The sequence below is a fragment of the Pipistrellus hanaki genome, assembly GCF_964339955.1.
Source record: "Pipistrellus hanaki genome assembly, chromosome: 14".
Lineage (NCBI taxonomy): Eukaryota > Metazoa > Chordata > Mammalia > Chiroptera > Vespertilionidae > Pipistrellus > Pipistrellus hanaki.
The window spans coordinates 6,408,290-6,435,080 of record NC_140516.1 but is presented as its reverse complement, the minus strand read 5'-3'; the positions used below and the strand labels follow the sequence as shown (position 1 = coordinate 6,435,080).

At 61.3% G+C, this 26,791-nt stretch overlaps 1 protein-coding gene across 1 annotated transcript in view; it reads left to right on the top strand.

The window, feature by feature from the left end:
* Nucleotides 1-26,791, top strand: part of RET (ret proto-oncogene) — a 52,352-nt gene that overhangs the window by 16,744 nt on the left and 8,817 nt on the right. The window contains 14 exon segments of the mRNA XM_084903930.1: nucleotides 5,638-5,901; nucleotides 7,398-7,685; nucleotides 10,004-10,245; nucleotides 11,358-11,553; nucleotides 13,199-13,398; nucleotides 14,721-14,979; nucleotides 15,656-15,781; nucleotides 16,552-16,662; nucleotides 17,203-17,322; nucleotides 18,338-18,594; nucleotides 20,866-21,013; nucleotides 23,028-23,135; nucleotides 24,065-24,279; nucleotides 24,359-24,481. Of these exon segments, the coding sequence (XP_084760056.1) occupies nucleotides 5,638-5,901; nucleotides 7,398-7,685; nucleotides 10,004-10,245; nucleotides 11,358-11,553; nucleotides 13,199-13,398; nucleotides 14,721-14,979; nucleotides 15,656-15,781; nucleotides 16,552-16,662; nucleotides 17,203-17,322; nucleotides 18,338-18,594; nucleotides 20,866-21,013; nucleotides 23,028-23,135; nucleotides 24,065-24,279; nucleotides 24,359-24,481 (2,657 nt within the window).

Below are 26,791 nucleotides of genomic sequence, written 5' to 3'. Positions count from 1 at the left end.
GGCTGGTCGCCGTTTGCTAGAGGAGAATCTGGAGAAAGAACAGGGGCTTCCGTCACCAGAGGGGGAGACGAGCATGGGAGGTGAGCACGCTGGTGGTGGTGGGGAAACGGAGAACTCCAGGCGGGAGGTCCCAGGGCACCTGGAGAGGAGAGAGGCAGGGAGTGGCCATTGGGATGAGGGTGGAGTTCGCAGCAGCAACAGAAACCAAAGACATACTAGGAGTCGGCCTCCACAGGACCGGCAACCCGGCCCAGCTGAAGTGCCTTCCAAGAGTGAGGTGGAAGTATTTTTAGTTTCCCAAGTACAGTTGACATATGGTATTATCTGAGTTTCAGGTAGACACGTCCCACCCCATTCTCCTGCTCACTTAGTGCGGAGCCCTGAGCCCTGCCAGGCCTGGTTTTAGCGATCACCCCTGTAAGTCTAGAGTTGGTAAAGGCAAGAGACAGGCAAGACACGGGTCCATGTTTGCTGTGAGTGGGATGGAGTGGACGGGAGGGTGGTGGGGGCAGCAGTTTAGCTTGGTGTCCAGTAAGGCTGGCCATGGGTTCATGGTGTTTGCTGTAGGGTCTACTTTCAGGGTAAATGTTATGTAAAATGTATTGCTTCTATGTATCCAATATTCAACCAGAATAAAGAGACTAGTGAATGGGATATAGGAGGAGGGACCGTGGGTGGACAAGCCAAATCCTGAGAGGCTGATGGTGCCAAGCACTTGTGCCTGGGTCCTGGCTTGAGGCTTGAGGGACCCTCCACGGGGACAGCTGGTCTGCAGGGAGGGGAGGGGCATCTGGGGAGGAGCCCATGCGAGCTGCCTGCATTCCCAGTGAAGATGTCACCAACAATCCTGCTTGGGATGTTGACACCGGGTGTTGCTGGGTGTTTTATTTCCTTGCAGCAAGTACACAAAGGAGACGGGTAATCCACATCCAAACTCTGTCTCCCACAAGAGAGGCTTAGCCACTGCTTAGCGATGCCATTTGGTTAATTGCATGTTACTTTCTTCTTTGAAATTGGCTCCACTTACCTGGTTGGGTTCCTGGCAAGCTCATCCTGTTGACAGCTGTGTCTGCAAAAATCTCTGCTACATTGTAACGTTCAGCAAGGAAAGAATTTACAACAATGCTGGGACCTTGAGACTTATCCAGCACAGATGATAGCATTAGAAAATCGCCTTGTAGAGAGACGGCTGGGCCTGAATAAAGCTGTGACCTGCACCATCCCGGCCTCAGTGAGGGCAGGGGTGGGCCGCCTGATGAATGGGCCTGCAGGAAGGCCCTGCCCTCACACGCATGTGACCACACACACTTCTTGGGCCACACCGTTTCACAAATTCTTTTTCATAAGAGCCCCAAATCTGGCTCTCCTGTTGCCATGTTTAGTTGTCTGGGTCTCCATGGCAGGGGACCATGGTGAGTGTGGCTCACCGATGCTCAGAACAGCCTGAAGGGCAGGCCCAAAGCGGGGGCATCTGGCCAGAGGTGCCTGCGTGGTCAGAGGGCCGTACACTCACCACAGGAGGTGGAGAGGAGGTCAGTGGAACCTCAGGTGAGCTGAGTGGCCCCTAATGGCCAGGACTGGCCAGGACCACGGAGAGCTGAGGAAGGTGAGCCGTAGTCAGGGCCTGGCAGGGCTCCGTGTGTCTGCACTGAGAATGGGGTGGGGAAACCGTGCACCAATGTGTGTGTGAGACTATGCAGCCTGTCCGTGTGGGGTGTGTGTGTGGAGAGAGGGAGAGAGAGAGAGAAGAGAGAGAGGTGTATCAGTCTGGGTCCAGTCAGGAAATAGCACCCACGGAGCGGTGAAAAGTGGAGAAGTTCACATACGCATGATTGTTAAGCTGTGATGAGAGACCTACGGTGAGGATCTGGGAGCTCTGGGCACCCTCAGGCTCCCAGAGGGAGGGAACCCAGGGAAGAAGCCCCACCCCAGGCTGGGGTCAGCCCACTGCCCGTGGAGAAGTTGCGGGGGGCAAGCAGGGCCAGGGCTGGTGTGCAGCCGTGAGGCCAGCAGCGGAGACCCGGAGGCCCGGGGAATGGGGGGGGGCAGGCACGCGGCAGTGCGTGAGTCGGGAGCTTCAGGAAGGCGGGTGCGGGCTCAGGCTGGGCTGCGACGGTGCTGGGACTGCGTGCGGCCGGAGGGAGACACTGTGTGCCTGCGGTGGCCTCCGCTGATGAGGCTCAGCATCCTCACAGAGGGGGCACTCAGAGGGTCCCGGGTTGCCATGAGAATATATGTGCATGTATGTGGGCGGTGTGGGCGTGCATGTGTGCACTAGTGTGCTCTCGTGAAGGGTTGAATAAACCAGAGGGAGGAGAGGACTTGGGCCTGTTCCATCTGCATCAAATATGAATAAGTTAAACATCCCCACCAAGCACGGAGCATTGAAACCTGCCTGGCCTGGCTGCAATAAGGTCAAGGCAGAAGCAGAACCCCGGCTGGGTGACCAGAGCCTTCCATGCCTGCGTGGCAGACGCGGGGGGTTTGCTTGTAAAGAAAACCCTCTGGAGTCAGACTGAAGCATCCATCTTACATAAAAACTGCTGTTTGACATTTTAACCCTGCTATTTGGCTTCTGTAAATGCTTCCTTCCTTCCTTAAGTAATAAGGAAAATAAGACGACTCCCACTTCGGAAAGGCCATTAAACCTTCCCCGGATGAAGTTATCAGTGCTGGCACCAGGCCCCAGCACAGAGGGGCTCTTTAAGAACTTGCAAAGGGGGCTGGGAACACCCCATATTTGGGAGACAAAGAAGGTAAAAACATATAAGTAGAGGAAAGTTCCTCCATGTTGGGGCCCAGAATTGGAGAGAAAATTTTCCTCTGGACCCACGCGTAATAAACGTTAACTCCATCCCTCTAAGTGTCGCTTGGTTCTTCTCCGGTTTTCTGTAACTGGACAGCACTTCACCCCACTGAACGTTCGTTCTGCGTCTTTTCCGCCGGGCTGGGCCAGGATCGGAACAGACAGGGTCTGGGGTCTGTGGGTCTCTGTGTCTGTTCCCGCATCCTCACACCCGTGTGCACAAAATGTGATACACGTGTGTGGGCGCACACACAGGCCTTGGAGTCTCCCGGCGTCGTTTTGGCAGGCGGGCAGGACCTGCCTGTCCCATGTGAGAAGAGCCAGCTCCTCGCTCCTCGTCCCTCGGCATGGTGCCCGGCCCAGAGGCAGCCGGGGAAGCAGAGCCACGAGGTGCACGGAGGGTGACGCTGGCCAAGCCTGTCGGCAAAATGGGCGAGGGTTGGAGGATTCTGTCACCACGGGGCCTCACAGGTGGAAGGCGAGGGTGGGAGAGGCTTTGCAGGTCCTGCTGTTGGCTGCCCAGAGTTCCCCGGGCAGGGGTCGGGCAGCCCTCCAGCAGGAAGGTGCCTGCTGTGGGGCGCCAGCCAGACCGGCCCTCGGCCTCCAGCAATCTCAGCATCTGCCTTCATCCCGACTCCCACCACCACTTTGTTAGCTGTTGTGCTGAACCCCAAGATGTAGAACCTCCAGCAGTCGGACTGGGTGACGCCCCTCCCCTCCCAGGATCAGTGTTGTAGCTGTGAAATGGGGCAGTAAAGGGGTCTGCTCACCGGGGTTTTGGTTCTGAAGTGGGAGGTTTACACAGTGTGAGCCTGTGCCAAAGTGAGGCCTGTCCGCACCTCCACTGGCTGCTCTTCTCTCCAGCACTTCCTCCCCTGGTGCAGTTGGAGAAACTGAGGCTGGGAAGAGGTCAGCACTCTGCAGGCCACGGAAATGGACACCAGTGGCCCATCCCAGGCCCTCACCCCCCCCCCCCCCCCCCAGATTGGGGCCCAGTACAGAGTTGAGATGTGGGGCCCTTGTGCACATCCTGTAAAGAAAGCCCTTCCGGGAGTAGAATTTCAAGACTGTGACGACAGAGCATTAAACCCAAGTGTGGGCCCTTTGGGACTGCCCAGGCTGCACCCCCCTGAGGCCGGCCCTGCACCCACACCCCCTCCCTCCCGCCCCGGAGCACATGTGTTTCCATCTGAACGTGTTTGTGACGAGGAGGAGCATGAAGGCAGCGTGCCCTGCGCCAGGCGCCACCTGGAAGGCATTTTAAGTGCATTTAGGTCTGTTTCTGCTCACAGTCATTGCCTGGCCCGCAAACCCCTTTTGGCAGCAGCGGCCTGGGCCCCACGCGGATTCTGCTCTCTCCCCTGCAGATGTGCTCTGTGTGGGGCTGCATCGGCTTGGGGGCAGGGGCTCCCAGGAGCTCAGCTCATCCCAGCCCCTGAACCGCTGGAAGGGCAGACCCCACACTGGTCTGCTCTGCCTACCTGGCAGGTGGACCTCTGGGCAGAGCATCTGCGGGTCCCCTCCTCCGCCCCCCCCCCTCTCCTCCCCCATGAGAGCCGTCTTCATGGCCCTCCTCGCGGGCTCTCACCCAGTGACCAGGCCGGGGTGTGTCCCAGCAGAGCAGGCTGGCAGCAGCTCTGTTGCCTCTCGTCACACACGCCTGGTCGCCAGCCGCCGCAGTGCTCCAAGGAGGCCACCGCGGTGGGGGTGCTGGGCCTCCGGGGGACCCAGGCTGCCCAGGGACCTATGTGCTGTCTTGTGGACCCACACCCAAGTTGGGTTCCCTGTAGCCCTGGGAGCTGGGGTCTCAGGCGCATGCCCCTCTGCCGGCCGGGGTCAGCATCTCCCCTCCCTTTCCCGGGGCATTCCCAGCTCTCCCCACGGCCCTCGGCAAGCAGGGCTTCCGGCAGCGTTAACGTAGGTGGAAATGCACACACCGTGGCTGTGCATTGCTGACCGGTGCATGTGCCCACATGACGCCACCCCATCAGGGTATGGAGCCTCTGAGTCCCCAGAGCGTTCTCTCCTGTCCCTCCCAGTCTGCTGCCCCCACCCCCGCTGCCCCCAACAGGCAGCCAGTCAGATTTCCATCACCTAGAAGCAGTCTAGGCTGTGCCGTAGGTGTTGGTTTGTGCCTGACCCTTCCACGTGGCCCGATGTCTGGGACGGCCCCAGGTCATCCAGTGTTGCTCGCCCACCCCTTTGAATTGCCACCGAGGACGCCTCCTGTGCAGACCCTGGCTGATGTGTTCCCCCACGGGCCTGAGGCCGCTCTGGCTCAGGCTGTGCACAACCTGCCATTGACGAGCAGGCTTCCCCTCCTCTGGACAAACGGAGTGGGATTTCTGGGTCATGTGGTAGGAGAGCGTCTACCTTCAGATAAAAGTGTGTGTCTTATACGGCACTTTCTTCATTTCTGGCCATGCTTGCCCGCCCAGCCCGTGTGGCTGCGTCTTCTCCACGGGAAACTCCGGCCCCAGGGGACCTGTTCAGAGCCGGGAGGGAGCCCCGTCCACGTGGGTCACGTGCTCATGGAGCAAGGGTGGAGAATGGTTTTGCAGCTACTGTAGACTGCTTTTTCTTCCTCTTTCTGTTTGAAAGCAGTACATTTTCAGCTAATGTTTAACGTGACAAATAATTGTGTGTTGGTGTCCTTGGAGATGCAGATGAGAAAGCCCTACTCGGTTCAGAGTCTTAAGTGAGCGGGTTTCATTTGTCCGTGAGCATCTTTTATCCTAGGGTGAAGTGAAGCCGCTGGGAACGCCTGTGTGCCCAAGAGGCCTGCTCCTGGCTCTGTCCCCGCCCCTCACTCGATTCCCTGCTCCCCGCAGCCCCGCTGGGACTCTACTTCTCCCGGGACGCGTATTGGGAGAAGCTGTACGTGGACCAGCCGGCCGGGATGCCCCTGCTCTATGTCCACGCCCTGCGCGACGCCCCCAACGAGGTGGCCAGCTTCCGCCTGGGCCAGCACCTCTACGGCGCCTACCGCAGGCGGCTGCACAAGAACGACTGGATCCGCATCGAGGAGGACACCGGCCTGCTCTTCCTTCACCGGAGCCTGAACCACAGCTCCTGGGAGCAGCTCAGCCTGTGCAGTAAGGCTGCCCACCCGCCTCCTTCCCCTGCCCGCAGCATGCCCACAGCACGCCCACAGCACACACTCGCTGAGGCTCGGGGTCTCTGCTGTGTGAGAAGCAGGGAGACTGACCTGACTCTGTGTCCAGGATAAGTTTGGGGACAGCTGGTGCCCTGGGCCTTCTGCTCTTCCAGGACTTGGAAGGACCATGTGAAGGATGGGGTGCTCTTTCTCACTGGACCCAGATGCCTTTACCGGTTAACAGGGATTTGGGGCTATGAGAGGGGTTATGAGGGGCTGGAGAATCCCAAGGTTTCTCTTTAGCAAATGACCTGGCTCTTGCTGGAGAAGCAGCACTTTGCACAGAGAGCCTGTCTCACCATCAGCAGCAAGCTGCTCTTGGCACCTGCTGGGGACCTGGGTCGGGTGGAGCAGATGAATGATCTGGCCAGGCCCTCAGAGCTGGGGTCAGAGCCCGGTGGAGGCCGTGCGTGACCCTGGTACAGGCACAGGAAAATGTGAAGCAGGGTTGTGCCTTGTGGCACAAAACGGTGATTGCACACCCAGTAGGTCCCCGCTGGGCCCTCACACCAGCCCTGAGCTGCTGTGCACGGGTGAGAGGCAGGCAGCCCGTGAATGCCACTGCCCAGTAGGACAGAAGGACTGCACCGATTTGCCAAGGAAAATCAGGGACCCCGAGTAAAGAGGGCACCCCAGACAGCTGGAGGAGATGGTGTCTGAGAGGGTCTTGTTTATGCACGCAGTTGCCGTCACCTTCATCCCGGGCCCCTGCGGGGAGGGGGCTGTCAGAGCAGGGCTTGGGTGGAGGCCAGAGTGGAAGTTGCTGCAGGCACTGTCTCATCGGCCATCGGCCACCTCATCGGCGGCCTCTCCAGGAGAGCAGCCCGTGCACTGCTGGGGCCAGCAGGGGGCGAACACCCACGCTCATTACAACAGGGAATGTGTACAGAGAATTAGTAGCTGTGACGGGGATTGGCAGTAAAACACAGGCTAGTGAGAGGCAAAGAGGAGTCAGGAGTACGGAGATGTGAGCCGAGAGAAGGGGTTCAGGAGGAGTCCCCCACCCAGCTGAGGTCCAGACCTCAGCGGAAGGGAGTCGGTGGTGCCTCCATCATGGGATTTGCAGGAGATCCCACCTCGGGGTGCAAGGCGCTCTGTCCACAGCGTGTGTCTGCGGGGGCTCCTTGAGGAAGCCGCCTGGGGAGGGTGTGGCGGCCTGGGGAGCCAGGGCACCCCGCTGAGGCCAGAGTTTGAGCCGAGACCTGAATGACTGGAAGGGTTGGTGGTGATGAGTCTAGGCAGAGGAAGCAGACAGAGCCCAGGTGCAGGCAGTGGGGGCCAGCAGGAGGCGACGGCCAGGTCAGAGCTCGGCCGGGCCCATTGACCACAGTGAGGACTGGACTTCCCACCCACCGGAGCTCCTGCCCTCCCCTCCTGCTCCGGCCGCCTGGCAGGTGTGGCTGACACCCTGGGCCGGCCTCTCTCTCTCTGCAGACGGCGGCTTCCCCCAGCTCACCGTCTACCTCCAGGTCTTCCTGATGCCCGCACCCCTGCGTGAGGGCGAATGCCAGTGGCCAGGCTGCGCCCGCATCTACTTCTCCTTCATCAACACCTCCTTCCCGGCGTGCGGCTCCCTCCAGCCCCGGGAGCTCTGCTTCCCCGACAGGGAGCCCTCCTTCCGGATCCGGGAGAACCGGCCCCCGGGCACCTTCCACCAGTTCCGCCAGCTGCCCGTGCAGTTCCTCTGCCCCAACGTCAGCGCGGCCTACAGGCTGCTGGGAGGTGAGTGCAGGCCTCGCGGCCGGTCCTCGAAGCCAGCAGTGGGCCAGGCGCAGGAGCATGAGCCACCACGCCGTCCATTCACCTCGCGTCCCAGGAGGCCTGTGTGTGCCTCGGGGCCGGGCACCGTGCCCAGGGCTAAGGAGGTGACAAACCAGCAGAAGCCCAGCCTGCCTGGGGCTGCCATTGCTGTGGCGGACGGAGAGCGAACGTGTACTGAGGAAGTGGGGCAGCTCTGAAAGGGGCGAGGTGGGAGCCAGGAGAGTGGAGTGCCCGAGCTGCTGTCTTCAGGGGGACTCCACGGAGGGCGTGCTGTGCGTGATGGGAGGTCAGGACTGCACAAGGGCAGAGAAGTTTCTGGGGAGTGGCCTGGGCTGCCCACTGAGGGACTGAGGAGTCTCGGAAGGCTTTTGAGGGGGCAGTGACAGGATCTAACTTACCGTTCAAGGGTCGTCTGGCTGCTGTGTTAGGGGTGAGGAGCCCACACGGCGGCAGGGTTCTGTCTGAGCAGTTGTGAGGGCAGCGGTGTGGGGGAGGGGGTGTGATCCCCGTGCAGGTGAGCGAGGCGGCTGTGTGGTCACGTGAGAAACCATTTAAAGACAAGGAACAGGGACTCAAAAAAGACACAGAGGCTGGACTGCTGGTGTGTGGTACCTGGGCTCACCCCAGGTTTATCACACGCGGTACCGATGTCAGAGACTCCGGGTAAAGCAAAGCCCGTCCCTCACTGCCCGCCCTTTGTCTGTCCCGGGCAGGGGTACGATCTCCGGGAGACTGTCCCCAGGCATATGGTTTAGCGCGCTGCTCCTGCTGGCTGAGAATGACACAGTTAAATTTTGTTGAGCATGTTCTTTGTAACCATATCAGTAGAGGGAAACAGTATACGACACGCATTCCCCACATGTGTAATCCACATGTTACTATGTGGCTCTGATGGGAGAGACTTGAGATTTCCCACCAAGTGGCGGTGACGTCACCCTCCGGGCTGACCCCCCCGCCCCCAGCATTCCCCGCCTCTGGGTGTTCCTGGAGGAGGAAGTTCCTGGACGGACTGGGTTGAAAAGTGTGTTGTCATTGCTGGCCTCCCCTCGCTGGGTTTCGGGAGGATGGGGAGTCACTAAATGCAAAGCAGTGCCGGGGAGAAGCAGGCATGCTAGTCTCATCCACTCATCCTCCGGGGGGAGTGTTATCAGAAAAAACCATTGAAACCTGTAAAGAAGTTTGTGAGTTTATTTGAGCCAAACTGTCGACATATGCCAGGAAGCAGAACCTCAAGGAATTGAGGTAACGCTCCGGAGAATGGTGGGTTACATCTGTATTTATACATTGCAATCAAAGGAGGGGGTGTAGGTGGGTCACATGAAATTCATTGGTGATGGATTAAGGAGGTGAGATAAAGCAAAGCTGGGGAAACCCCTGGGATTGGATAAAAAGTGAAATGATGGGCACACACTTAGGTGGGTGCAGGAACAATAAACATGATAATGAAGGAATCTGTGGGATCTGTCCTGGCGCTCACCACATGTGGTTGTGCCCCAGGGGCTCCAGAAAAAGGTTCGTTACAAGTTACCCAGACATTTCAAGGGTATGTGATCATAGATGCAAAAAGACAGATAGGCTCAGTTAAGGTAAAGGTTGATCTTGTCAGTGAAGATACTGGCCTAGGATGTAACTGCCCACCATCACTGCGTTTAGTTGAAGTTTAATTTCAGACCATCATCCTTTGTGGGGACTTTAGGTCTCTGAGTTTGCAAGACCTCCATGCAGGCCTCCCCTGAGCTGTCAGGTCAGCATGCGGCCCCTTTTGCCCACACTAGGCACACAGCGACCAGCCCTGAGCCACACAGCCCGGGGCTGCAGAGCAGGCTGCGAACCCGGCCGAGGAAGTATCTGTGTTCACAGCAAATCACTCGCTAGCTGTCCCCGTGTTTGTTTTCTGGTGGTGGGATTGTGCCTTGACTTCTCACATTCTCTAAAATGAACACATATTACTTCCGTCACTTAAAAAAACTAACATTGTCTTCAAGAAGCAGCAAGTGCTGGCAGCTGGACCTCTGGGCCTGCAGCCTGGCTGAGCGGATGCCACCCACAGCCCAGGCGAAGGGAGCAGGGCCCTCCCTGGGTGGTGAGATGGGACCTGCGGGGCCTCCTGGTCCCCATCCTCCATCAGCGCCATTGCCGGCTGCGGCCGCAGGAGAGCTCAGGAGCACCCAGGCCTGCACGGTGTCCCTGCTGAGCCAGAGCCGCTCCCCCGCAGCTCCTGCTGGGCCTCAGGAAGCAGCGCGGCCGTCACACGGGGGTCCCTGGTCTGCTTTATGCAGGTGAGAACCTGCCCTTCCGCTGCGCCCCCGACAGCCTGGAGGTGAGCACCCGGCGGGCCCTGGACCGCGAGCGCCGGGAGAAGTACGAGCTGGTGGCCGCCTGCGCGGTGCGCGCGGGCGCGCGCGAGGAGGAGGTGCTGGTGCCCTTCCCCGTGACCGTGTACGACGAGGACGACTCGGCGCCCGCCCTCCTGGACGGCGGGGACACCGCCAGCGCCGTCGTGGAGTTCAAGCGGAAGAAGGTGTGTCCCCGTGCGCTTGCGCGTTGCCTGTGGGCCCCTCTCATTAGTCCCTCTAGCTTTCCGTTGGTCGGTTGTCAGGGCGTTCTGCCTGCCTCCGGGGCAACCCGGCCAGCTCCCAGCTGGCCCCTGACGGGGTGGCCAGAGCCCTGGGGACCCAGCCTGTGTCCCAGCAGGCGGGGGAGGCTAAGGGCCTGCATCTAGGGGCACACAAGTGCCCCCAGGAGGGAGAGGACAGCAGCTGGCTGGAGGGCACTCTCTTCCACCAGCACTCAGTCTTCACCGGGTGGGGTGGGATTGCTGAGGCTTTGGGAGGGTCGCCAGGGGTGGAGAAAAGCAGGGGTGGGGGTGGATGGGGGCCCTCTAGGGGCTGCCCCGTCCATCCTAGCCCCAACCCTCTCTGGTGCACAGGTGGAGCGCACCTGCCACCTGCTGGGCTTCAGGCTGTCCTGCAGCCAACCAGCCTGCAAAGGCACTGGGAGGGCGGGCAGGTGGTGGGGGGTCTGCCTGCCTCTCTGGGCACCGCAGGCCTGGGCTTGGTGAGAGTGCTGGTGAGGAGAGCACATCTCGTGAGGAAATGTCCCCTGGCCCTGGCAGGAGTGACAGTCGGGGATCCCGTTAGCAAAGGTGTCCGGTGGCTTCGCTCAGAGCCGTCCTTACAGCCTCTCCAGCCTGGTGGCCAGCTGCTGGGAGGAGAGCGTTCTGGTGGGCGCCTGGGCGTGGATCCGCCCTGCTGTGTGTCGCTGGGTGACGCTGAGCTGTGTGTCGCTGGGTGGCACTGAGCTGACCCCTCCTCCCTGCGGGCACAGCTGGCTCGGGAGAGGAGCATTCGCTGTGCTCTGCGGGGGCCCGGCTGGGGCGTGTCCGCAGAGCCCGGCATCCGTTCTCACCCATCTGCACAGGCAGCCTGTAGGTTCCTACCACCTGTTCACAGGGGAGGCGAAGCGCCTGGCCCAGGGAGGGTGACGGCCAGGGGGGAAGGGGCCCTGTGGGGACGGGAGCCCCGGTCAGTCTGTCCCAGAGCCAGCTCTGTGCAGACCCAGTCCCCTGCAGGGGGCATGCCCTCCCTGCGCCTCGGGCTGCAGGAGCTCTGACCGGCACCCCGTTTCCTGCAGGGCACTGTGGTGGCCACGCTGCACGTCTTCGATCCGGATGTGGTGCCGGCTTCCGGGGAGCTGCTGAGGCGGTACACGGGCACACTGCTCCCGGGAGACGCCTGGGCCCTCCAGACCTTCCGCGTGGAGCACTCACCCAACGAGACCTTGGTCCAGGCCGACGGCGGCTTCATCCGGGCCACGGTGCACGACTACAGTAAGGGCTGGGCGCGGCCTGGGCCCCCGGAAACCGGCAGCCCCTGCTGCTGGTCAGGGAAGCCCCCTGCACACACCGACGCCGAGCCTGGCCCTCTGAGTCCCAGACAACCCTCCACCCAGCCCCCGTCTCTGCCGGGCTCGCCGCATCCACCGTGGTGGGCTTGTACAGGCCGCCCTCTCTTCCTGAGCTGCCCGCGGCTGCCCCGGCAGGCCCACGCCTCTCCATGCTGCCCTCGCCCGGGCTCCTGCCCACTGCAAGCACCCGTCCTCGCCCGAGTCTTTCCTCCGGCCCTGGCACCTACTTTGCTGCCCTTTAGGTGGCCGAGTGCCCGGAAATACCGCCAATGGCGCGGGGGGGGGGGGATGGAGGGGGTGTTGGGGAACCCTGAGGCGTGTGCTGTCCGGCTCTGGAGGGGCCTGCAGGGCTGGGCCCGGGTGCTGGCAGCGCTCCCCTACACACAGGGCGTCCTCCTGAGCTGCCTGGCCTCCCTGCCCCTTCCCAGCCCTCCTGCCCGCTTCCTGGGCTCACCTTCCAAGCACCCCTGCACCTGGGTCCTTGTTTGGGGATCTGCTTCTGGGGATCCTGGGGACACTGGGGCCTTTTCCCCTTTCTGCCTGGCCTGGTCACGGTTCTTTCACACCCTCCCCTCCCCTACGGAGCCCTCGAAGGCTCCTGCCGTGTGCGGGGAGACCTCCCGCTCACTCTGGCCTCTGTGCCGGGCCCCACCTCCATCCTCCGTGTCCACGCCACAGCCTCGGCCACGGCAGGGGCGGAGTGGACTGGCTCCTGGGCCCGGGCGTGAGAGTCCCGCCCCCCGGAGGCTGCTGCTGCCGAGAGTTCTCAGGGAGGGGCCAGGAGGGCCAGCAGCCTGCCCAGGGCCTCAGTGGTGCCAGTCTTGACCTCTTGTGTGCCCACTCATCACACACAGCCCCAACACACACACATACACACCTCATACACACACCACACACACATACACAGCACACACATAACCCACACACACAGTACATACACGTACTCCATACACATACTCCATACACACTACACACCCACACACACAGTACACACACATACTCCATACACAAACACACCTTCCACACACACCACACACAGTACATACACATACTCCATACACAAACACACCCTCCACACACACACCACACACAGTACACACATATACTCCATACACAAACACACCCTCCACACACACACCACACACAGTACACACACATACTCGATACACACACACACTACACACCCCCCACACACACAGTACATACACATACTCCATACACACACTCTACACACCCACCCACACAGTACACACACATACTCCATACACACATGCACACATACATATCCTCACACACTACTCCATACATACCCTGTGCGCACAGACACACACACACACGCGCGCACACACACACACACGGTATGTACATATTGTACAATACTTTCCACTCAGTACAACAGCTAACGTTTAAATAGGGGTTCTAACCTATTGCCAGCTGCCAGGTCTGTTACCTGCCCACCGTGTGTGTGTGTGAAGGTGCATGTTTTCAGCCGTGTGCATGTATGGGCAGCGTATGCACCTGGGAGGAGGCTGCAGCACCGGGCCGTCATCGCGGTGCCTCTCCCGCAGGGCTGGTCCTCAACCGCAGCCTGCCCATCTCCGAGAGCCACTCCCTGCAGCTGGCCGTGCTGGTCAATGACTCCAGCTTCCAGGGCCCGGGCGAGGGCACCCTCCTCCTGCACTTCAACGTGTCGGTGCTGCCCGTCAGCCTGCGCCTGCCCGGCGCCTACGCCTTCACCGTGAGCAGGCGGGCCCGCCGCTTCGCCCAGGTGAGCCTCCCGCCCGCCGCCCGCGTGGACTCCCTCAGGGGGGCGCTCCTCGGTGGGCACTCGGTCTAACAGATGGCAAGCCAGGCCGGTGGCGACACCCCTCCCCGGGCTAACGCGTACGTGGAGTGGCCCAGGAGGAGCTGAGGGGTGGAGTGGCCAGAGCCTCGCTTGTCCGTTATCTTTAAGTTTCGTTCTCTCCGTGGTTGGTGTCTGTAAGACGGCTCTGTACGAGGGTAAGAGCAGTGCCCAGCAGGTGTGTGTAAGCTGACGTGGAGAGACGTTCCTGGCGGGTTGTTAAGTGAAGAAGTGGTTACAGAAACGTCGGTCACGTAGCTCCACACGTCCAAAGCCCGTCTTCGCGGATGGGCTTTCTCACCGGGCCTTCCACTGGGCCCGGGTGGGGCGTGGGGGAGGGGGTGCGGCCACGGGCCTCCTGTAAGCACGTGTGCACCTGCCGTAGGCACAGGACGATGGGAAGTGGAAACGGTTAGAGTCGGCAGTATTCCTGAAAGAAGACCAATCAGACAGTGCTTAGTGTGTTGGTGCAGTTCTTTCTAGAACGTTTTGTGTGAGCACTTCTTAAGCTGACCCGAAATGGCAGCAGGATTGGTTTCACTTACTGCCCCCTCCTGGGGAGCAGCCGGGGTGTCATGGTTAATGCCCTCTGTCGCCGTCCTGGTGGTCGTTCCTGGGGTTGGCTCCCTGGCCCCTCACCTCCAGCACCCCCTGGGCCCCCACAGGAAGGAGAGGGCGTCCCTCCTCCCTTCGACACGTCCCAGCTCCCCGACGAGCCACCACCTGGGCCTTTCACAGAGGGGCGTCGAGGATGGGGGAGGTGACGAGGCAGCCCCCGTTCCCAGGGTTCCAGCCAAGCCCAGGAAGGCCCGTGTGGCCGGGCGCGATGCTCTGACCAGGCGGTGGGCCATCCTGGCCACGTGCACCGGGGACAGGAACTGCTGGTCCCCAAGGCCAAACGCCTGGCCGGGCAGGGAGGGTGGGCATAGGAGGGAGCCGTCGGCCTTTGTGCCTCAATGAGGGGCAGTGAGGAAAGAGCTGGCACCTTAGCCCTTGCCTGGAGGGCCAGTGCTGACCCAGACTTCAGTGCCCGGCTCCCGGGAGCAGGGCAGGGGGTGGTGCGATGGCCTGGGGAGAGCAGGCAGGGCAGGTGCTCGGGGACGTGGGGGACGGGGAGTTCAGGGGCCGCTGCCATGCCCAGATGAGCAGGGGACTGTTCCAGGGCTCAGACCGCCAGGGGGTCCCTCCAGCCTCCCCCACGAGCCTGTCCGGCCCCCCAGCCACACACCCCCTCTGCCTGCGCCTAGGTGGGGAAGGTCTCCGTGGAGAACGGCCAGGAGTTCACGGGCATCCCCCTGCGGTATGAGCTGCAGCTCGCCAGCGCCAACTGCAGCACCCTGGGGGTGGTCACCTCGGCCGAGGACGCCTCGGGGACCCTGTTCGTGAACGACACGGAGGCCCTGTGGCGGCCGGAGTGCGCCCAGCTCCAGTACACGGTGGTGGCCACCGACCAGCCCACCGGCAGGCAGGCCCAGGGCCCGCTGCTCGTCACCATGGAGGGGACCTGTGAGTGCCGGGCCCCTGGAGGGTGCGGGTGGGCGGGACGTGGTACTGCCGCGGGCTCCCCCCACAGAAGGCCTGCTCCTGCTCCCTCCCGGGGTGGGTGGCTGCCCTGAGCCTGCGTCTCCTTCCCCGAGCCTGAGATAAAAGGAGAATAGCAGTGCGCGCACAGCCGAGCTGGCGGGATGAAGGATGACGGGGCGTGAGAAACCGCTCTGCCCGGAGACAGCGTAGCAGTCAGCACTGCTCCCATCACCCTGTTGGTGCATTCGTACGTGCACCTACTACGGGACTGCCAGATAAAACGTGAATTTTAGGTTAAAGAAAACAACCTCTTGGTGTACGTCCCGTGCAACCTCTGCAGAGTCTCTCAGAAGACAAGTCTTTAGGTGTGTCAGCCTAAATGTTAGGGACGCACTTACACAAAGCAGGTGTTCATTGTTTATCTGAGACTCGGGGTTTAGCCTTGTGTCCTTGGCCCCATCATCCTCCCTCCGTACTCTCCCAGCCCAGTAGTGCCCCCTTTGGCTGTGGTGCCCCCGTTTCCCAACAGCCCCGTCACTCCCCTGCACCTGGTGCCGGTTACTCCCTCCCCCTGACTCAGCCCCTGGGGGCAGCTCAGCTCGTGCTGCCCTGGCCCTGGGAGCCGGCTGGCCCGTGACCTGCTTCCTTCCCCCCGCAGACACGGCCGAGGAGCCAGGCTGCCCCCTGTCCTGCGCCGTCAGCAAGAGGCGGTCGGAGTGTGAGGAGTGCGGTGGCCTGGGCTCCCTGACAGGCAGGTGCGAGTGGAGACAGGGAGATGGCAAAGGTAGGCCCCACGCAGAGTGGTGAGGGCTGAATGGAAGACGGGTCTGTGCGGGTCCTTCTCATGCCTCATCTCTTCCCCAGAGCCCGGTCCCACCCATGGCTCCTGTGCCAGGAGGTGGGCATGAGCCCAGGGTGTGGGTGGCATGAGGACAGTCAGGCTGGGCATGCCAAGGGAACAAAGATGGCTGGGGCTGGATTCTCTTCGGACTTGGGAGGGTCTGGGCCACAGCCGGGATGTGAGGGGACCGGGAGGCTGTACCCAGGCAGTGGGTCCCCAGGCAGGGAGGGCCGACACTGCGGACAGCAGCCAACTCCAAGCTGCACCCCCCACTGCAAGGACCCTCTGGCAGGGCTTCTGGTCCCCCTGGGCACAGCCCCTCCATCCCTCACCGCCTACCTGTCCTTACCCATCCAGCACCCCAGCCATTTCTCAGGGACGCCCCTGCTGGTGGGGCTGATGGGTGGAGGTTTTAATCCTCACCCAAAGGACATGTTTTTGATGATTTTAGAGAGGAGGGGAGAGAGAGAGAGAGAAACATTCATCAGTTGCCTTCCATTCAGACTAGGGATAGGACCCACAGCCATGTACAGTATGGTGCTCCGACCGGCTGAGCCACCATTCAGGGCTGCCTGGTGGATTTCACTGCTCAGCCTGGGAGGGGCTGGGCTGTCCCTGGAGGCCCTGGGTGCCGCCCACCCTCCTGGCTGTGAACGGGAAAGGCTGGCCAGGGCCGCGCCCCGCAGGCAGTGACCGCCCACCGTGCGTTGCAGGGATCTCCAGGAACTTCTCCACCTGCTCCCCCAGCATCAAGACCTGCCCCGACGGCCACTGTGATGCCGTGGAGAGCAGCAACCCCCATGTCTGCCCCCAGGACTGCCTCCGTAAGCACCGCGGGCCTGCCCCGTCAGCCTCCGCCAGGACGGCCCTGGGGGTGGGGGGCGCGGGGGAGGCCTGGATGCCCTCCTGCACTCCGCCTGACCAGCCACATCCTGGGTTTATGTGCCCGCCTTTGTCTCATGTTGTATTTGAGTGAAGGGCTCTGCCCCCCTCGGAACAACATGGAAGCTAGGTGCCTGACCCAGTGCCACCCTGGCCAACTCACAGGGATGCAGCTCCCGCCCCCCAATCTGCCGGTCACCCCTGCTGCCCCTTCTCCGCTCCTGGAAAGCAGCCCTGGGTGGCCCTTGGCAAGGTCCCTGGGCAGCCTATGGGCTCCTCCCCTCACCCGCGGGACCAGGGAACTGGCTTGGGGACAGGTCATGCTGAGGCTCCTGTCCAGATGACCGGACTTCTGAGCTCACTCCCCGACTCCCATCCCCCCCACACCCACCCCCACCCACACCCACCACATCAGACAGGTGCGTCCCTCCCACACTCCCCTGGGTGGCCCCAGGAGGCTGAGCGGCTTCCTCTGCCACCAGGGGGCAGCATCATCGGGGGGCACGAGCCGGGGGAGCGCTGGGGGATCAGAGCCGGCTTTGGGACCTGCAACTGCTTCCCTGAGGAGAGGAAGTGCTTCTGTGAGCCCGAGGACAGCCAGGGTGAGTGGGGGACCCCTGGGAGGCCGGGCTCCCTGTACCTCCCCACAAGCCAGGAAGGAAAGTGCAGGGGGCTGTCACCCCGGAGACCCTCCTCTTCCCCCTGGGCCGCTGCTCCCCATCTTCGCAGGCAGGGAGCTAGGTCAGGGCCTCCGTATCGTGCCTTGTAGCCCCAAATTACACGACAGGGGTGGACCGGAAAATGACTTCTCCCGCCAAATAACTCCGTGGCTGCTCCGCTTGTCCCCGTGCAGGGCCTCGGCGGGGCCCAGCGCTGGCCAGCTGGGGCCTCTGTCCCGGCCAGAGCCTCGGTGCTTCCTCCGGACAGCCGGTGTGGTGGGCAGCACGGTTCACTGCGCGCATGGGCCCGGGGATGCGTTTCTGTTGCTGGCATTCGAGTTGTTATTGAACGGCCCCCGGTCCTGAGCCACTGCCTGCCCTCACTTTTTTAAAAATATATTTTATTGATTTTTTACAGAGAGGAAGAGAGAGGAAGAGAGAGGGAGAGTTAGAAACATCGATGAGAGAGAAACATCGATCAGTTGCCTCTTGCACACCCACCACTGGGGATATACCCCACAACCAAGGTACATGCCCTTGACCGAAATCGAACCTGGGACCTTCCAGTCCACAGGCCGACGCTCTATCCACTGAGCCAAACCGGTTTCGGCCTGCCCTCACTTTTTTATTAAAAACGCAAAGACGTTGGAAACACAGGACGTTACCTCCCTCAGCCCTCCAGGCCAGCTGATTGCAGTGCAGCGCCCCCTCTCTGCCCCTGTGTGCGCTGCCTCTGCTGTGTGGCCGCAGGCGGGCTGCAGACACACACTGTGCCTCTCCTGCTCCTGGCGCGCTGGCGGGTACTCTATTCTCCTTCCCGCGCCAGCAGCACCGGCCAGCCGCTCACAGTGTGTCTCAGCAGCCACAGTTCTCCAGGCCGGAGGCCGTGCGTGCCGGCTCCCCTCGGGATTGGGGGGCCCTCGAGTGTGTCGCTCACGGCCGCCCCGCCCGCCCGCAGACCCGCTGTGCGACGAGCTGTGCCGCACGGTGATCGCGGCCGCCGTGCTCTTCTCGTTTGTGGTCTCCGTGCTGCTGTCCACCTTCTGCATCCACCGCTACCACAAGAACGCCCACAAGGCGCCCATCGCCTCGGCCGAGATGACCGTGCACCGGCCGGCCCAGGCCTTCCCGGTCAGCTACTCCTCGTCCAGCGCCCGGCGGCCCTCGGTGGACTCCATGGAGAACCAGGTCTCCGTGGACGCCTTCAAGATCCCGGTGAGGCTCCCCGTGGGGCTCCCGAGGCCCTGCAGGTGGCACTGGCCTCGGGGGGCTGCGGAGGGGAGGGCTGTCCTTGGGGGGGGGGCTGTCCTGCAACCACAGGCAGCTCGTGAGGGTCCAGCAGTCCTGCCTCCACCGAAATGACTCCAAGGGAGGGCGGGGCAGGAGCAAGGAGGCAGTTAGTGAGCGAGACTGGTGGGTGCTGATTCAGACGGACTGAGGGGTGGCCCCGAGCATACAGTGAGGGCAGCCTGCGACACCTGCCAATGCCCAAGGACTTGGGGGCTCCTCAGGGTAGGGACCCCAGGGGGTGGGGGTTGAGCAGAGGAGGCCTGTGGTCTGCCTGCATTTCCACAGAATGCTCTGCTAAGGCGTCTGTAGGGTGGGTGCAGAAGTGGGAGGCCGGGGATGAGGCACTGTCCCCGTGCAGGTGAGAGATGGTGGCAGCAGCAGAGCGGGGAGCCCTCTGTGGCGTAGGGACCACCTGTGCTGGAGCCAGCCCTCGGCTCTGCGACCAGCCAGCTGACAGAGTGCCAGGCAGAGCCAGTAGGCATCCAAGTCCCCTTCTCGGTGGGAGGAGCCGGGTCTGTGGTCACCGTGGGCTCCTCAGGGCCCCTGCTGGCCAGGCCTCCTCTCCGCCCGCCGTGCCCCCTAACATTCTGGCTGGGAACTGCCTGAGGAGCTGGGAGCAGGTCTGAGGGCACTGAGGTCAGTGCTGGGTGGAGGGCGTGGGAACAGAAGGTCAGCCTCGAGGCTGGGAAGGGGAGCTCGGTGTGTGGACCTTCAGGCAGGAAGCTCAGCACGCAGGGGCCGCAGGGTTCTGGCCGTCACAGCCAGGACGGGGCGGTGGCTGGGTTTGCAGCAGGAGCCACAGAGGGGGTGCTGGCCCTTGAGTGAGGGTCTGGGCCAGAGAGGCTGTTCCCAGCAGTAGCCGCCACTGCAGCCTCCCTCCCAGCCTTCCTACTTCCAGCCCCGCAGCAGGTGGGGGCTGCAGCCCTGCCCAGCAATGTCTCAGCTTCCACAGAGGCCTCTGGGATGAGCCACGCGATTCCTCTATCCACCCCGGGAGTTTGCAGTGAGGCTGCGGGGGGAGGGGGCTGATGGTGCCCAAACCAGTGGACCCGCCTGCCTCGGCCCACGTCAGCTGCTGCCCAGAATGCAGAGTGACCAGAGCCCGGCCTGAGGCCTCAGGGCCACACTGCCCGACTCTGAGGCACCTCAACCGCTCACCTCCGTTTGCTGACATATAAACGAGGGAGAGTGACGTTTAATATTGTTAAGAAGATGAAACTGGTGACAGCCGTGCGTACTCGGTCTCTGTAGTAACTGCAGTTCCCAGGCAGTGTGAGGTGAGGGCTCCGGGCAGCGGTGACAGTGCTGTCCACTCTGACTGGGTTCCTGGGGAACCTGAGACAGCACCAGGGCTCCGCCCGGGAGCGGCTGGAAGGCCCTGGCCATGGTGCTGAGAGGAGGCTGCCTCTGCACCCAGAACCAGAAAGCCTGGGTCTGGTCGCTGCAGGGGCAGCGAGTGTCCAGAGTGGAAGCTCAGTGGGCTGGGAGAGCCCGGTGTGGCATAGGGCGGGCAGCCCCCAGGAGCCACGTCCACGCCCGGCTGCAGGGGGATTTGGGAGGGGAGGGTCCAGGCCGACGTGGGCATCCCAGTCAGAATCTCAGGGCGCAGGCCAGGGGATGTGTCTGAGGAGGCATCCTGAGAGGTTTTGAGTATGCGGGCAAGGTGTGTGCGAGGGGAACGTGACAGGCAGATGTGTGCAGGCTCAGAGCAATGGCCAGCTCCAGGGAGCACAGTGGCACCCAGCCAGGGGCTGCCACGCAGGGAAGTTGCCCTGGACACTTCCTCCTGTAGTGACTTGGGCCATCGCAGGTTCCTGGCATCTGGAGAGGGCTCAGCCCAGTGAGGGCCTCGTGGACCTGGTGTCCAGGGCAGAAGCAGCTGAGAGGACTGGGCCTGGCTCCAGGGAAGAGGCCTTGTTCCCACGTGAGCACCTGTCGTGCTCAGTGAGCCCCGAAACACCTCATTAGAGAGACGAGGACACGGGCCCAGGGTGGCCCTGGGCATGGCATGTTCAGTGAACTGGGACCAGTAAGGGAACAGGCATCCAGAGAGTCCAGGCCAGTCGGCAGCACCTGCCTTGTCCTGGTGGAGGCCTGTCACGGGACTTGTTCCTGGGTCTGGCCTCATTCTTCTTCTCCTACCCTCACCATCTTCCTCCCTCCCCTCTTCTCCCCACTCCTTCCACCCCGACGCAGGAGGACCCCAAGTGGGAGTTCCCGCGGAAGAACTTAGTTCTTGGAAAAACTCTGGGAGAAGGCGAGTTTGGAAAAGTGGTCGAGGCAACAGCCTTCCGGCTGAAAGGCAAAGCCGGGTACACGACGGTGGCCGTGAAGATGCTGAAAGGTACCTACCTGTCCAGGCAGCACACGGGGGCTCTGCCATGCACAGGGACGGAGCCCCAGGGGTGGATGAAACCACCCGACAGCCTGCTGGCACCGTGCTGGCACCTCCTCAGGGGCCTACAGGGCTGTTCTTTTTTAAAAAAAAAAAAAAATGTATATTTTTTATTGATTTCAAAAAAGGGGGCGGGGGGAGAGAAAGAAACATCAATGATGAGAGAGAATCATTGATCGGCTGCCTCCTGCACACCTCTTATTGGGGATCGAGCCCAAAACTCAGGCATGTGCCCTTGACCAAAATCAACCTGGGACCCTTCAGTCCAAAGGCCAACACTCTATCCACTGAGCCACACCGGCTAGGGCCAGGGCTGTTGAGTGGCTGCAGTCTGGGGACCCCACACATCATAGACAACCTGGGTCGGTGGTTCCTGGAGAAGCAGGGTGAGGACTTTCCTCCCTTGGAAGGTTCTAGAGTGGTGTAGCTTCTATACCAGTTCCCAGCGTGAGGCACATACCCCACAGGGGGCAATTTGATTTTCAAGGGGGAAAATTGAAGAAGGAGTTAATAACAGTGAATTTTTTGCATTTCTTATGGTTCTAGGGGCCTCATATTTAGTATATAAATATATATTGTGACATATTTATGCATTTCAGTTCTCCATTATGTTTTGAAACTTTATTTGCTATTTTTTCATATAACTTAATATTATTATTATTTTTTTAACAATTAGTGATTTTTTTCCTCAGTACTTCAGCTGTCTTTTCGTTCTTTTATTTGTCTCTTTCATGGATGCCATGTTCTTTGGACACTTGGTTAGACCAGGTTAATGGCCTTTTAGGCTTCCTCCACGTGAATAGGAGTTCACTTTTTGAATAATAATTATATGTCACAGGGGGTCATCGGGATTTTAGAGATGCTTAGGTGGGGCGTGGCCAAAAAAAGGTTGGGAACCACAATTCTATACCAACCTTCTATACTCAGGTAAAGACCTGAGTTTTAAAACAGTTGTAAAGCCCTTTGTTGAACTGCTAGCTCTTCCCGCCTCACTCTGCCCCGTTCATTCCTCTCAGCCAAGTGTCTGCTGGGGCCCTGGAGGAAAGGCCTCCTGAGAGGACCGGACACCCCAGTGCCACAAGCTTGGCTCTGAGCGGGCACACACCCAACCACACAAACTCATGTTTCTCCAGAGACCGGGCAGAGGGCCCTCTGCCATGGCCGGGCTCTGGCCCAAGTGGACTGACAAGGTCCCAGAGGCAGTGCTGGGCGAGACCTGGCTGGTGCACAGTCGGGCGCACATGCCGTGCTTCCGGATGCTTCCCCAGGCCCTTAGGCTATGTCACCCTTACCTGGGAGATCCCACACCACACGTGGGCACAGTGAGGCCTGCCCAGGGCCCGCCATGTGTGGTACAGGGGTCCTGATTCCTGATGCCCCATCTCCTCTCGCTTCCAGACAAGTCTGCACCACGGCAGGGGCATGGCACAATTGAGCAGTGGGCTATGGGACATTGACTCAGAATACCTCCGCATGGGGCTCCCACTCCTGATGGGACCCCAAACCCAGCCCTCCCACTCTCAGGATGCATGCCCTCCTCCTGGCAGGAGACTTCCGTAAGATCTGTGGCCTTTACCTTCCTCCAGGGCTTTGCCCCAGTGTCCAGTGCTTGGTCATCCGGTGTTTGGGGACATCAGGGGCCCCCCTTTCCTTCCCAGAGGATTAGTGAGGGGGTCTGTGTGCACAGCTGTCTTTGAAAGATGGTGATTGCAAGGAAGGAACTCCACTTAACACCCAGCCCAGAGGCTGTCCATGGGATCCTGTTCGGGATGGAACCTTGCCTCCTGGGGTTCCTATTCCCCGGGGGCAGAGGAGGCTCCAAGCTGTGGAGTAGGGGGAGGGGATCTGAGCAGGCGACGGGGATCTGCAGATGTTACTGCTGTGGGCCCATGGGACCTGCGTGGTCACAGACGGGCTTCCAGAGGGATGGGTTTGCAGCCCTCCCCGCCTACCTGTGTTTCAGAGAACGCCTCCCCGAATGAGCTGCGGGACCTCCTGTCAGAATTCAACCTCCTGAAGCAGGTCAACCACCCCAACGTCATCAAGTTGTACGGGGCCTGCAGCCAGGACGGTGAGGCCAGCCATAGGACAGCAGCTCTTCTCCCTCCCCTCCCCTCCTCCCCTCTGGCCCCTGTTCTCTGTCCCAGAGCCCCCCTCCTCCCTCTTCCCCCCTCCCCCCGGTGTCAGTGAGAGGGCTGGGAGGGGCTGCCCAGGAGCATGAGGCCAGCGCCCTAGGCCTGCTGGGCTGCCCAGAAGCCTCTGGTAGCATTCTGGTTGTTGGCGCCCTGCTCCAGGGAGCGCCCCCAGGTGAGGAGCTCCAGAAGTGGATGGTGCCTCCTAGGCACCTCCTGGGGACTAGGCATGCTGTGATCACAGGTGACCTCAGCCTGCATGACAAAGGCATTGCCACCTAAAGACACCGAGACCAGCCGCCAGGGGCCTTTCACTGCTTGTGCACACGTGTGTGCATGTGTGTGTTGGGGTGTGAGGGGACAGGGAGCCAACAGGGAGAGGGCAGCAGGGATGCCGGTCGGTGCCAGCAGAACTCAGGCCTGGGAGCTGCTGAGAGCAGGCAGGAGCAGAAAGCAGGCGGGCCACGTGCGATCAGACCCTGCCGCTGTCGGTCACTCAGACGGTGCTGGGCCACGGCCGGGGATGCGGGAAGGCTGGCACCCTGGCCGCGAGGGTGTGCACCCCCGGGAAGCACTGAGTGCAGGAGCCTCCAACTCAGGCACCCTGGGATAAGGTGACGCTCAACCGCCCAGGCAGCGGCTTCAGCGCGGGCCTCAGAGCGAGAGCCAGTGATGTGAGCATGGGCTGGGACTTAAGTCCTGGAGCGGCCTGGCTGCCAGGCACTTACCGCCCAGAGCAGGGCGGGGTCCTTCTGCAGACTGGCTGGGAGGGGCAGAGCTCCCCTAGGGGGCCTGCGTGTCCTTCCCGTGCTGTGGGGGGCGCCCAGGGCCTGGTAGGCAGCCAGCCCACAGCCCCCTCTGCCCCCAGGCCCGCTGCTCCTCATCGTGGAATACGCCAAGTACGGCTCCCTGCGGGGCTTCTTGCGCGAGAGCCGCAAGGTGGGGCCCGGCTACGTGGGCAGCAGAGGCAGCCGCAACTCCAGCTACCTGGACAACCCCGACGAGCGGGCACTGACCATGGGCGACCTCATCTCCTTCGCCTGGCAGATCTCCCGGGGCATGCGGTACCTGGCCGAGATGAAGGTGGGCACCGCCCCCGCCCGCGCCCCCGCCGCCTCGCGGGGCCTGGGCCTCAGGGGTCCCCGCTCTGTCCTCCCTGCAGCTCGTCCATCGGGACTTGGCGGCCAGAAACGTCCTTGTGGCCGAGGGGCGGAAGATGAAGATTTCGGATTTCGGTCTGTCCCGGGATGTGTATGAAGAGGACTCCTATGTGAAGAGGAGCAAGGTACCCGGTCTTGGGGGCGGGGGGTGCTTTCCGGAGGCCCCGGGTGTGGCAGGGGCAGCGGTCAGGGTGCCCACAGGGCGGAGAGGATAAAGCGGGTTTTTGAGTACAAACTTCGAGCCCTCATCCCCAAATCCTTCCCTGACGGTGGGTCCCCAGAGGCCCAGTGCAGGACCGATCGCGGAGTCTGTCCCTCTCTCCCGAGGGCCACACGCGCACCTGCCCTGGGGGCTGGCTGCCGAGGGCCGGGTGCCAGAGCTCCTCTCGCTCTCCATCACTGTCCCTTCCGAAGGCCGCCTGATGCTGTGGACACAGCCCTCCTCTTTGCAGGGCCCCCCTCCCTCCCTTCTGCGAATGACGGCCCTGGTTCCGTCCTGCGTAGCTCAGCTCTTCGGCAGAGGACAGCGGTGTGGCCGTTCGTTGTAGAAAGGCACAGGCATGTCACAGGTGGAGGTCCTGGGACGGGAGCTGGGAGCCTGGGTGAGATGGGAGGCACAAGGAGGGCCTGGAGAGGGTCCAGAGACTTAGCACAGAGTCATCCTCGAAACAGCCAAAAAGTGCAAACTCAGGCCCCCGAGAGCACAGGCTGCAGGCCGCGTTGTTACAAACATGAGCCCTAAAAACAAACTTCAGCAGGGACGTGAATCCTAAAGAAAGCTTTGGAGGAAAGGGGGTCACAGTAAATGCTGCGTTGGAATCCACTGTGCATCCTCCAAGCCTCCGGGGGGATCTGGCTCCTGGCATGGCGTGGCTTCCATGGCTTTGGTCGGGGGCTTCTTCGTTGTGTGGCCGCTTAGCCTCTCCTGCAGCCTCCCTCCCCGCAGCCGACCAGCCGGGCTCAGCTCGCAGGCCATTCAGGAATCACCGCTGACCCGACGTGCACAACAGGCGCCACTCAGAGACGAATAACACACAGAGCAGCAGCACATGGCGTCACCCTATGAGGGTGGGGCCCCTGTGGTCACAGGCTGTGAGGACGCTGTTTCGTTTTTGCTGGGGTTTCCGTGGTGACAGCTCATCTCGGTGCTGCCGAAGGGGAAGTGGAGGGGACATCCCCGCCCTGTGGAGGGATGTGGACAGAGCCTTCCTGTTGTTGCCCTGATCCTCCAAGAAGGCCCGGTGCCGCCGAGCAGAGAAGCAGGAGGGGTTCAGACACAGGCCCAGGAGCGCAGGCCGCAGGCAGCGTTGTCACAAGCACCTGCCCCGGACACAGCCCGGCTTCCTCAGGGGCGAGCATCCTAAGATGCTTTAAAGAAAAAGGAGGTGCAGCAAATACTGCATTGAAACCCACTGCACACATTTTAAAGTGGATTTCTGCCTCAAGACTTACCCACTGAAAGCTCTTCATCAAGTGGCATCGGGGTCACTTCTGGTCAAATGGCAAAGCAGGTACCTCCTGCTCGCCTCCTCCCACTGCCACATCTACACCACAGCGAAGTTACAGAACCGCCACCCTTCAGGACCACCTGAGGACTCGCTGGTGAACAGAACTGTAGCCAAGGGTGTGAGGAAGCAGCCATGAGAGTGGTAGGAGGGGTGGAGACACGAAAAGGGCTGGTCCCACACCCCGTGCGGCAATTAAGAATTGCGAGAGATATCTCAGCTGCAGAGGGCCCCCCCTGGAGAGTGAGGGTCCCAGCCCTGCACCAGGCTCCCAGCCCGGATCATTAGTGCCGGGAAGAGCAGTCCCCACAGCTGCTGGCTGTGAAAATCCGCGGATTCTGTCCAGGTGAGAGGAAGGGCTGCTGTAGGCCCACGTGTCCTCTTAAAGGGCCCGAGCACAGACTCACTTGCTCACACACACTCTCCAGAGCTCCAGCAAAAGGACAGCAGCTCAAAAAATGCCAGGGACAAACAGGGAGGAACTGGAGTATCTGGCTTTGGGTAATGGCTGGAGGGGCAGCTCTCCCCTGGAGCAAAGGGCCTTCAGGCGCCATTGTTGCCTAGCTGAGCCCTCCTCCAATCCAGCCTGCAAGTGCATCCGGGCTCAAAGTCTGAGTCTCCGTGAACCACTCCACCTGATGATTCTCCTCCCGGCCAGGCCGAACCTCTTTCAGAGGCTAATCCACAAGCTGTTAGCCTGGGCTCTTTCTGGAATTTTCTAAAATCTCTTGAAGGCCTACAAACCCCAAAAGAGAAGCATCTGGCCTTGGTGTGCTGTTGGTTAAACAGCCCCAAGCCCGGCAGTGGTGGTAGCCAGCCTTGGTTCACAGCATAACCCAGGTGCTTCCAAGCCCAGAACAGGAAGCTACCAACCAAAAGTCACTTCTTCCTCCCAGGTGGTCCAGGCCAGATACAGGCAGCAGCTGACCT